At 38.1% G+C, this 13040-nt stretch overlaps 1 protein-coding gene across 5 annotated transcripts in view; it reads right to left on the bottom strand.

Moving 5' to 3' along the window:
* VTI1A (vesicle transport through interaction with t-SNAREs 1A) overlaps positions 1-13040 on the bottom strand; it is a 280273-nt gene that overhangs the window by 265043 nt on the left and 2190 nt on the right. For all 5 annotated transcript variants that reach the window (XM_072871482.1, XM_072871483.1, XM_072871480.1 and 2 more), the window contains exons 2-3: positions 6848-6906; positions 2047-2157 (exon numbers count right to left, since the gene is read on the bottom strand). In XM_072871482.1, the coding sequence (XP_072727583.1) occupies positions 2047-2157; positions 6848-6906 (170 nt within the window). The remainder of the gene's footprint in view (positions 1-2046; positions 2158-6847; positions 6907-13040) is intronic.

Raw genomic sequence — 13040 nt, 5'->3', positions numbered from 1 at the left:
TGATCTTCTGCTATCCTTAGGTATTGGACTGTTATTTTTTTCCCCATTATTATGATCTGTTCCTTCCTCTTTCTCGTGTTGTTTTTGCTCCTTTGCTCTGAGGACAAACTTACGTTCTTTCTATCATGTAACTCCTAGGGCTCTGATGCATTTCTTCCACACACGTTCATTTCTCCTCTTCCATAAAGAGTGCCCAGTTCTGAACTCTCCCATTCCCTATTGCCTGGAAATATGGAAGTACCAATTCCCCCCTTCTGCCTATATAGAGAAATAGGCCAGCAACGACTATATGCTGAAAGCAAATTCTCCCACATCTGAGAAGATAAACAGCATTCACTACTGGTCCAGAAATTGCTCTCTCTTGGAAGCCACTGTTTAGCCAGTAGGGCCATAACGCACTTCCTACAGTGGAACTGCATGAGATTGTCTCAAAATTGTGATGCAAGTCTTTTTATCTTAATGTCGTGGTTTAACCCCAGTCGGTAACCAAGCACCACACAGCCGCTCACTGACCCTCCCTCCGAGAGAATCAGAAGGGCATAAGTAAGAAAACTCATGGGTTGAGATAAGAACAGTTTCATGATTGAAATAAAATAAAATAAAATAAAAATAGTAATAATAAATTGTAATGAAAAGGAAGAAAGGGAGAGGAACAAAAAGAAGAGAGAAACAAAACCCAGGGAAAACAAGTGATGCAACTGCTCACCACCCACCAACCGATGCCCAGCCTGTCCCTGAGCAGCGATCACTGCCCCCTGGCCAGCTCCCCCAGTTTCTATACTGAGCATGACATTGTATGGTATGGAATAGCCCTTTGGCCAGTGCGGGTCAGCTGTCCTGGCTATGCTCCCTCACAGCTTCTTGTGCACCTCCTCACTGGCAGAGCATGGGAAGCTGAAAAGTCCTTGACTAGTATAAGCACTGCTTAGCAACAACTAAAACTTTAGTATGTTATCACATTATTCCCATGCTAAATCCAAACCACAGCACTATACCAGCTACAAGGAGGAAAATTAACTTTAGCCCAGCCAGAACCAGGACACCTAACATTCCTCAAACTTTACAAAATTGCAACCATCTTCTAATACGTTTTTGTGAGACTTCTCAACTTGGCAGAAGCACAGAGGAGTGACAGTCAGCTGGATTTCCTGGCTGCAGGTATAAACATTGACTCCCCTCCCCTGAAGGAATCAACTGCTGCCAGCAACCCAAGAAAATTCACAGTTCTCCAGTGAATGGAAAATACTGCCAACGGTTATTTCTTTCTCCCTACCCTGGAGGAACTGAGCTGCTGCCAATTAACATAGCATTTTCCTACACTTTGCAATCCCTTTGAACTATTTCAGGATTTTGAAGGAAACAGTTTTGTCTCTATGTAAATCTACTCAGTGCAAATCCTAATCACAAAAAAGGACTGATAACTGTAGCAGAAGCCCCTAGACAAGGGAATCTTGTTAGTTTGCATCCATTACTTGAAAAAAGTAGTATTTATAACTGATTTATACAAAAGCCAAGAAGAATCTAAGTGCAATGGAAAAGAAATCACAGAGACTAAGAAATGAAGTGCACAAGAGATAAACTACATTCAAAAATTCCACGGATTGGAGATTGTATTGCTTTTCACGTTACTGCCCACATTACTACAAGCTGTCTTAAATGAACCACAATTTTCCACCCAGACTATACTTACATTATAATTTAAGTATTAATTCTGATGTTTTACCAGGCATTCCTTAAGAAATAGGATTAAAAGCTGACTATTTTTCCTACGGCATGAACACTCGCAATGTTTAATTGCACAGAAACAATTCAGAACCAGGGAAAAGGGACAGAAGGCTAGCAACTTCAATATTGGTATGAGACTGCTGCAAAAAGAAAAGTGTTTCTTCCCCAGTTTGGTTTTCATCTGTCCATAAATACAGCAAGATACACAAAGTCATCTCTCACCCTAGTCAAAAACACCCTCTCAGTTGCCTAAATAACTACATTATTATATTTTAAAAATTCTCATCAATGCCTTCTTTATGTAATATGTTAAAAACTCACAAAATCAGCTTCAAGTTTTCCCATTTCTTGTTTGTAGCTTCTCATTCGACTGCTGTACATTCCTCGGCTTTGAGGTGGGATCTCTCGAACTTCAAGTTCCATCTGCTCAAGCTAAAGAAGACACATGTAAATCAAAAGGGTAATTAAAGCAAGGATGAATTTACCTAAATTGTTCACAAATACTAAGAAATATTCCTTCTTTATCAAGAAAAATGTTGTTTATTTTGCAATATATAAACAACTTATCAAAATCTTTACACAGCCTTAAGTCAACAAACAGGTGACAATATTACTAACACTTAGAAGGAATGATTCTAGTCAAACATTTCTGGATTTCAATTCCAAATGTGATTAATAGATTTTATTATAAGAAAATAGTAAAACTGAGGTTAAATCACTTCCTGCAAATAAGCATAGCTCAGAAGAAAGCCTACCTCCATCTAGCTGTGTGGTTTTGGCAATCCTTGGCTGAAAAAGGTATTTGATTTGGTTTTATACACACACACGTATGTGTGTGTATATATATAAGTGTATATACATTCTGTGTGTGTGTATATATATATACATGTTTAAAGTTTTATTTACCACCAGCCTCTATGTTTAATAAAATAATTCTTGTTCTTTTAAATACTGCTTACTCAGTAGAATTACAAAGTCTGAACTGACTGCCTAAATCTCCAACCTGAATCTGTATGTAGGTATATTAAGCAGCTGAATTTCAGGGTTTAATGGCAGTACTATTCAAGAACTTGTATATAGTCGAATACATTAAAATATCAGAGATAGAATGTATCTTTCAAAAGCTTTTTCTATTTATTCTTGCCATGTAGAATACTAAGGGGCCTGAAACACAAGAATATGGCACAGAGGTACAGAAAATCAAAAGGAGTTATAAACCAGGGTTGAGCTGCCTGCTAATTACCTGCCCACTGGGTCATGGAGCCTCCACTACATGGTGCTGTCTGTTCGGGAATTCTATTTTGCACGTCTGAAGAATCCCTTACCTGCCTTTCAAAATCTTTCAAACTTACTCTAAAAAGATAAAAGAATACCTCTCCTTGGTTGCTGTAGGCACATGAAACAGTATTTATTCACCTTCTACTATCTCAATTGAGTAATATGGCATTGGAACAGAAATGCCTTTCAATTAGGGTCCCAAGCTACTGCTTACGGGTCTTCACAAGGGACAGCTACAGTTTATTCCTATGTAATCGCTTCCTTACACTTTGAAATTTCATCCTCATATCGTAAGAAAAGCAGCTGAATTTAATCAATGGAATTACCAGATACTCAAAAGTCATTCCGCCTGATCTATTCTGATTATACAAAATGATATTCAATAATAAACTGTAAAGCAGACTTTAATTAAATAGTCAGTAATGAACTGAAACATACAAAGCAATTTCTAATTCTACCCAGTTCTTTGGCTCAGGCTTAACTTTCCAAAGGGGTATTATAAATTAAACTGATAGCTGGAGTTAATGGCTTATTTCTTATCAATTTCATCTCAATGTATTTGATCTCAAATGTTCTATAAACATAGAAAATATACCTCTCACATATATATATAATTATATGTGCAAGGTTGAGATACTTTAATGAAGTCTCAATTCTTATCTATTATATAAAAATGAAACCATCTCCCAGTGAACACAGAATTTGCAGCAAGGATCAGACCACAGTCCATTAAATCCAAAATTAATTCTAAAGAGTCAGTATCAGAGAGTGTAAGGTCCAAGGAACACTGATGAAGCATGTATATTTAGACTGACCAACATTTAACATCTTTTTTTGTCATCATGAGATTTAACGGGTACATTTGTGGCTGGGCTGATAAATTTCCATGCGAAGTCATGCGAAAGTTAGTGGTCCAAGCAGGTGTGAACTTAAATGCAACCTCATTTCATGCATTTTCACTTTCAGGCCTCATATTATTGGTCATAAAATCGCATTTTTCATACACAAGCAAGAACAGAGCTAAATTCTACTAAAAGCGAGAAATAACCTGGCACTTAAATCTCAAAACATCTGTAGAAGCTCCAGTTTTCTTCAGAAAACCTAAAAGCTCAAACTTCTGGTTTTGCTTATGTTCAAACTTGCCATCACTGTGGTGAAGCTGAGCATTTTGGCACCTAACTCTTGCCCAAATTCATAAACCAGGCCCCATCCTTCAGGCTCCTCAGGTGTTTAACCTAGTAGGTTTGCTCCTAACAACACCCAGTACACTCCCAGCACCAAATACAGCATAAAGCAGATCAGCCACTGGTATTTCCATTCCAAAATACAACAAAGTAAGGTAGCACTGCTGATGTTGTCCGTTGAGACTCCAAAATAAGTCTCCCCACTCACGCAAGAACTTTTCCACATGGAAATTGCTATGGAGAGTTGCTAACATTTTATGAAACTTGTAAGCTTTGCTATTTTACTCTGATTCTGAAGTCCTGGAACTAAAATAGAGATCTATATTAAAAAAACCAAGTGTCTAAATAAGAATAACCTAGCATTTGCAACACTAAATTTACATGCATTATTCAAAAGCCAAGTGTCTAGATAAAAATAACCTAGCATTTGCAACACAACAATTTTGTGATGTGTCCCTCATAAAACATAAAGGCAAATAACGCACAGACAGTTTTTTCTTCTCAAAAGCAAAGTTTCACTCAAGAATGCTAATTCCAGCTCTTCTAGCACACGCTAGATTTTACTATAGGTTAGTATATTTCCATAAGGTTATCACAACATTCACCCTTCTTAAAAACCTGGTAAAAATAACATTCAGATACTCCACACATGATGTAGAATGACAGGAATTCTCTCCAGAGATCTCTTACTCCACAGCTCTGGCTTGAAAAGGCAGACTGGGAGTCTGAAAAGTTTTGATGTCAGTTCTGCACATAGACCGAATCAATTACACCAGTGATTTTACCCAAACAAAGCAGACAGTGTTTTAAAACAATCAATGGTTAGTCAATGTAAATAAATTATCTCTACAATAATATTTATAACACACGAGACTGTTATTTCCTAGCCAAGAAGGAAATAAAACAAAAACAGCTAAACCCAGCTTTGACTACTCAAGACAATGAAGCAAACCAATGTATGAAAACTATCAGTAGCAATGAATTAGGTTTATTTTGATTTTCTACTGTAGCCTTTAGTTTAAAAGAGGATCTTCTCAATCAGTTCTGTTATTAGCAGGTTTGTTCGAATTGATTTTTAAATCCAAGCCTTGACATTAATCACAAACATGTTAGGTAATTGCTTAAAGCCAATAATTGAATTAAGCACCTGTCTAGCAGCATTAGCAACAAGATCTAAAACAAAAGTGTGAAAGAAAAGCCAGTAAATTAAAGGAAGATCATCATTAGGATAAAAGTGCAGATACAGGATTTACTTTTTAATCTTATAATAAATACAAATTTAAATGATCTTTTTCTGACATAAGAAGAAAAGTAATAAGCCATTAACTCAACTTCTGCTCCTTCCAATCTTACTTTGAGTAGAAAACCAAATTTGGATTATTTTTCATCAGACCACCCATGGTTTCCCTGTACTGCTATGCTTTTTTGCCATGTCAAGTTGTAGTGAAAAGGAGACGAAAAACATTTCTAGATTTTTACTTTCTTTCAGCTGTTTGAATATGAAAGTGCCCAAAAGGCCTTAATATATCTTCAGAACATCCTCATGAGATGGGACCATAATTTTACCATGTTTCTCGCTGAGAATACCAAATCAGAGACGTTAGGCACCTTGCCATCCTCACAGGGTAAACCGGCAGTGGAGTCTTCCCAAGATCCAGCTTTCCTGGATGCTATTCCAATGCTCTGGTCTACAACACTAATTCAATTCTTAAAGCAAAAGCACTAGGTATGTCAACAAACACTCTACAGACCTTTTTCTTCCTATGCCACTTTAAAAAGCAAATTTCAATATTACTGTTTAGTTAGTAACCAAATCATTGATTCAAGTTGCTCAATTATAAGAACTTTCAGGCTAGGAGAACTAATTTCCTTTCCCTCTCCTAACAGTCAGATTACATTTCTGACACTAGATAGACCAAACTCATTTGCAAGCAATAAACAAAAGCAACTTCAGGCAAGGAACTATCAGCTATGTGGGAAAAAGTCAATCTCAACTACCACCAACACCTTTCCTCAGTTACTCCACACCTACAAAACTTCACTTTTATACTCCATCCAGATGGAGGACATGACAGGCTGTAATGGGAACAAATTTTTTTAAAAAGTCACAGTTGCTTAACACATACTGCTTTCTTCTGTCTGTGTAGACCACTAACTAATGCTTGGTTAACATATATACACTTCTCGGATCAGTAACCCACACTACCATTGCCCCCTTGACCTCAAACAACTAAATATCTTTATGCCTCACTTGCTAAAAGGGAAAAAAAGATCTATTGCTCTACAAGACAATCAGACAGATTAAATCAAGTGGATGCATGGGTCCTACAAGAAAAAAAACCAAACAGTCCAGGTGTGTAAATATTGAATTCCATTCCTAAAGTAAAAGATCTAATCCACAACTCAAAGCCTGTAGCAGCCTGTAATAGCTTACAGCAATAATGCAAACCTCAAATCACTTAACACAAGATTAACAAAGGATACACTCCTCTTGTGTATTTCATAACCTCAAATAAGAACTATTTCAAAAATATTATTTCATTTTCTAATATATTATGGTTAAGTATTTTTAGTGCATCATGTGTGTTAAATGTTACCACTAATGATCCTATTATTTTCCCCAGGAATATGCAGTTAACATATGAAAAGCCAAAACGTACCAGTTCCCTTGCTTCTTCAAGCTGTTTCTCAACATTTGCAACCATCTGCTTCTTGTCATCTGAAATAGAATTGTGAAAATACCAATATAATTGTGTTCTTGCCATGAAATAAAAATATACCATTTCAAAAGCTTGTATGTATCAGCTAAAACTGACTCAAGGGATTTATTCTGTGTGACATCATCATGCACTGTGATACCCACATTAGTAATTGGGGGAAAAAAAAAAAAAAGAGATTGGAGAATCCTTGAAGTCTTCTGCTTTGTTATGCAGCATTTGCTAGTTAAGAGAGCAGTTACAGCTGCTCCAGGTGTAGGAGTTATGCCTCAGCAGGCACTTGCTGGGTGTGTACAAATGCATGAGAAGGCACATCCTTACGCCAAATGGAAAAAAAAATTATGGTTTAAGAACAAAGCCTTATCCTATTTATTTGCAAAATATGAGATGCACAAAACCAAGCATCCACTTATAATGAATCCAGGTACTGAAGAAAAATGAGGTTTCTATTCCCCTGCTGGGTCTAGAACCCTGTTTCTCCTGCTTCAACATAAACAAAATGAAATGCCATGGGAACTACAAGAAAACAACTGTCTTCTAGTAGCAGTAAAAATGTAAATTAGTAATAAAAGATGAAAATTTTAAAAAGTTAAAATCAGTTATAAGCTATATGTAGCAATCATCATCTGCCAGCAAGCCTATATCCCAGCTATAGAGAGCATGTCTGACTTTCGACCTGCCTCTAACCACCCATCCTCAGGCAGAGAATCCAATATGAACTGAGATTCAGTGTCACATCTGCCAAATATTCCAACTGCTTGACCACTTGATTTGTTAAAGCATGAAAGCGGACTTTCTGAGGAATATTCACTCAATGGATAATAAAAAGTCCCTACATTGCTTAACTACCATGGGCATTCAGGGGCTGCAATACTGCCATTTGCACCACCTTGTGCCCCTCTCATGGCCGCATCTTCCATCCTTCTGACTGTAAATCCACACATTGTCTCAATAAAGTTAACAACAACACTCTGAACATACAACCCTTTACACGACTGTTTGTTTGAAACCAAGAGCATCATGAGACATCTGTGCTGGTGGTTTGTCTGATGAGGCAGATAAAAAGTGAATTGCACGAAAGTATCTCCAGTCATTGCTCCCCAGAGATCATGATGGATAAGTCTACATTGGCACAAGAGACTTTATTGTGTATTTTAGACTTCACGGGGGGTTTTTTTAGCCTGAATTCCTTTGCTTCTCCTCCACATGATCTCTTTGTATCCTTGAATTGACACATTAAAGACCAAAAGGGACTATCTGATGACCTCCTTTGATCCTCTGCATGCCACAAGCCACTGAATTTCAAGAGGGACCCCCTTTATTAAATGTATATAATTTAGCTTCTCACAGGCTGAAATGCTTTATTTTTGAGCAAACTTAGTGCCGCAGGCAGTAATCAGGGGATGCTGAGGTAGCAACCAAAACCAGAATTTCTGCCATATAAAGTAAAACGTGCCCTTAAAACAACCTTCCTTAAAAGCAACAGAACCACTTCTGAAAGGACTATATTGCTACAGGTTTTGGTGAAGCATCCCCAGCATAAGCAAGTCATGTTTCAGCTGAGCCCTCCCACTGCTGTTCCACAGTACCTGCATTACATCTGCATGGGCCTATCCATCTATCTCCTCATTTACCTGAGATACTCTACACTCTCTTTTAAGGACGCGTGAACATCATGATCTGTCCTTCTTCAGTTACATACACTGGAGCTCTGCCTGCAGAGAGGATCAAGTTCAGGATCCTTTCCACCTTTAAGATAATGCAGAGATCTTTGCAAATAACCAGCTAAGCAAGGACTAGAAAAGCTGTCTTCTGAGGATACAACAGTATGTCTGGCAAAATATAGCTAGAATAAAATCTTGAAGAACACTGAAGCCCTCTGAGTAAAGGGAACTCTGCCAGCGACACAAGTGAGAAGTTAGAGCTCACCTCTAAATCCTCCCAAGAGTTTCCCTTCTTATCCTTGAAAAGGCACAGAATTTCGTCAAGTAATCCTCTCTACAGAGCTAAAGCCACGGAAAAACATCACCTTTCTTGCAAATCTGGAATTCACACTGCCATGTCTGGTGGATTCTACTACAGCAGAAGATGTAGTAAGTGCTCATTTCTGTGCAGCACTTTTAGCTCTCTGCTAGCAATGTCTTTCTTTAATTCCCCACCAGGTTCTCATGATGGCACCCCACCCCAGAAAATGTAACGGTTAGTGATTTACCTTCCTAACACAACTAAACTCAAAGGAAAAGAGAATCTGCCACTTGTTTGCCCACACATTTCAATTCTCCTACCCAGCACCCCAAAACACCTCCGTTCTTTCCTTCATTTGGAAGAGGGCAAGATGACGATGGACAAAAGGAAAAACAATGCAAGACAGAAAACACACAATACCATTTTATTGAAGCTGAAATAAAATTTAAAAATATAGCAGCAGAAAATAAATGTACTGTAGCAATTTCAGTATTTCCCTGAGTTTTACTGTATTACAGTTTCCATACACATTAAGTAACTTGAAATTTAGGGACATAAAGTTGGGGGTTTGGGGAAGATATTTCATGCTGTACAAATTCTGTGTGTACTTGTGATTACAAGAACTACCTAGCACTCCACTGACCAGTAAGATCTTACGTACCCACAGAGATATTAAGGTACAGCCCTTTGCTAGGGAAAACTCAGACAAGGAGGTCTGGCTGAAACTGCTCCCGTAAAACTGAGGAGGTATTCAAATGATCTTCAACGGTTTAGTTAATTAAACTTTAACCCAACTCCAGAGTTGCATTTTAACATCGTCCCAGATTTATCAATACATAATCACGCAGCTGGTGACCAGAGCAACTGCTGGAAGCAAGGCCCACTGACAACAGGCCTTTGTTGTTCCTTCAAATACAGATGTGTGAGCAGGCACATGGCCACATCCCAGCACTGCAGCTTTGGAGCAGTATCTTCACGGACTTCCAGGAAAGCAGCTGAACTTGTTGCAATTGCTGATCCTCTAGGGTACACAATACCACGTAGTCCCCAGAGCAAGAAGGGGTGGCAGGATCCAGCAGGGTCACTTTGGTAAGGAAACCAAGCTTACCAAAGTATAAGTACCACCCACTTGGTTTCGCTTTCCTCTCCTCCTCTAGCTGCATCCATGTAAAATCCTGGTGAGAGTATGCTGCCTGGAACCATCTGTGTGCGGGACTGCCAATACTCTAGGCCTGTTGATAACAGCAACAGAAGCATGAAATGCTACAACACTGTCAACCAGACAGCACGTGCTGGAATGGTTTTCAAACCATTTAGTTTCAGTTTTACTGCCACGGTTAAGCTAAGGAAACAACTTATTTCACAGTCAGAATCCCCACAGAAAGAGGACAATATCCACAGGATGACTTACTCAGAGACTGCAGATGAGGTCAGAGGGAGTTACTCAGAATAAGAGAAGCTTGCCACTAATCTAGTAGGTCAGGACAAACAAGTTATGATCCAATTAAAGATCCTCATATTACTAACTGTATTACTCCACTGTGTCATAGTAGTTTTCAATCTGCCTACTTGATAATTTCCTTAAATACACTTCCATCATATGAAATAGTGAAAAGGGGTTTTTATAACTTTTTCCTTAATTCAGAATTGATAACATCCTTTAAAGAAAATAAAAACACAATGCTCCATCAAATATATCTAAATTTAGCACAGAATTTTTGTCTCCACATTGTCAGACAGAATGTCCTAAAGAAAATATTGCACATAGCTTGTATAATTTAAATGGTCAAATTGACAAAATATGGATAAAGACTAGAAACAAAAGTGTTTTTTTCCTCCAGGTAAGGATTGCAAACAAAGAAATCCATTCCGTGTTTGTACACAACGTTGTACCACTTTCTTAAAAGAAACAAGCTTTTAGTACATTTTCGTGAGTTCTTTCAGCTTTGCCCTTGCATTAGTCATTGTTTTGTCCCCCAAAATACAGCAGTTACAGAAAGGCAGAAATCTGCCTACAAGTGTAGAAAGATAACACAGCACTGGTTTGATCTCACAACCAATGAAGAGATTGATTGTCGAATTGCTTCTTTTTATTAGTACTTGCTGAAGAAAAGATTGAGTAACAAAGGGCTTCAGTTCATAGACCACTTGCAGATTTTGCCACGCTAGCTGAGGTTGTTTACGTGTTCACCACTGCCAGAAGTTACTGTCCAACAGCAGAGACAAATGGAACAATACATGCATTTCTCTCTTTAGTTTATAAAACTGGGTTCAAGAGGCACAAGATAATGAGCCAGATCTGAAATGGAGACAGTAAACTCCAGTACAGGGGTATAACAGAAAATTAAAGGTGGGACTTTCTTCAGCTAATTCTGTTAGAGACTGAAATACAGTGCTTTGACTGCTCAGTAGAAAACGCAGCTATTGAGTATCAGAAGAATGACAGCACTCAAGTCTAAAACCATCACAACCCAGAGGCTACCATGCTGGGAAAAGGCTAAGTATCACCATTTGTGCTGATAAAACTCTCTTTCAGATCAAGTAATCAAAATTTATATAGATTTTTGGTCAAATCACAAGACAGATGTTTCTCTGAAACACTGAGGAATATTAATAAAACACATCAACCAAAGATCTTCATTCTTCAAAGACCTGCAGCAACATCACAGAAAACCTGTTTAAATGCCATTTCTCTATTTAGAACACTTTCTTTAATTCTCCAGATGACGTTTGCCTCAACAGAAGACATTTCTTCCCAAGACGTTCTATTGTCCCTGCTGTTTATTGTTTCTGTAGTATCAGAGTGCCTTTGTTACATTTCTTGCTGAACTATTTATGCATTTGTGACAATAGGATTGTTTGTTGAGCCATCATCCTCCCAGAACACAAGACAGCATAAAGTCCTGACAACACCAAACACAGGAATGTTGCAAAAAAATTAACCAGTATTTCTCCAGTTCAACTGAATGCGAAGCTTACAGCAGGTCCATCTTGGGCAGCAGAAGGAAATAAACCAGTCACTAGACTTCAGGAGATCTCTCTGTATTATGCAGAAGTAGCACAAGTCCTTACACCTTTCATCCTGCTTCTTCCAGCGTGGAGGAAGAAGGCCATCAGCAATCTCTCTCAAATCACTGCTGAAAATTGCCACCTCATGTGCATCTCTCCTCATATCCCCCTCCCACCTCATAATCCTCTTTTTGAGGCTCTCCCAGCCATCTCCACAAGAACTAACTGGAACTTCTGGTGATGAAGAAGCAAAGATCTTGCAAATATTCCTATTAAGAAACAAGGGAAAAATGTGTATTTAAAATATTTCTGATTAAAGTGTTCAGCATAGTCAGAGATTTATTTTCTTTTCCAGGTGGTCAAATGCCTCTATTAGCTAAGTCTGCAATTTGTTTTGAAGTCATATGTGAATTTTTTGCTGATGAAAGACAGAATAGCCCTGAAAACTGAAGCAATGCACACACTCTTAAATGTACAGTGCGAGAAGTAGCTATAATGCAAGCCAGTCCAAACCATGTATGAGCACCCTCAAATCCTAACATGGAAAAGCCACCTCTTAAAAAAAAAAAAACAAACCATTGTCTTATCTGGAGGCCATTTAGCCCAGTACCACTCTACTGGTCCCGCAGGGAACATGCATTCTTTCTCCTCTGAGAGGACGGCAAATTCAAAAAAGACATTCTAATGGCCACATAAAAGAATCATGATTTCAAAGCCTGCTGCTTCTAGGCTATGTCACTGTTTAAGACAATGCTCTTTAGCTCCAAAGTCTCCCTAAGTGAATAAGGAAGGCTGATTCAAGGAGGGGATTATGGAAATCCACTACTACTAAGCAGAATATTCTTTCTACTATTGAACAGACACTGATGACTTCCAAAATCTATATAATTAGGAAATTAAATATCTATTCTTTTTCCATAAATCAGTGTAGCACTACTGATTTTCAGAAAAGTAGCCACTAGTGTATTTATGATGTCCCCCTGTTCCTACAAGAGGTCTGTAAGTTTACTCTGTTTAAAAGTAAACAACACTTTGTGAGGCAGTGGGAAATACTGCTTTGATTAGGTACGTTACATTAGTGAAGAATTCCCTGCATCCGCTCAGTAAATTGTTTCAGTGGCCATTTACAGGTTAAACATCATTTCTGGGCAGACTAAATTAT

This window comes from Ciconia boyciana, chromosome 8 (genome assembly GCF_034638445.1).
Source record: "Ciconia boyciana chromosome 8, ASM3463844v1, whole genome shotgun sequence".
Taxonomy (NCBI): domain Eukaryota; kingdom Metazoa; phylum Chordata; class Aves; order Ciconiiformes; family Ciconiidae; genus Ciconia; species Ciconia boyciana.
Note: the sequence above shows the minus strand (reverse complement) of the source record. Positions and strands in the feature narration are given on the sequence as shown.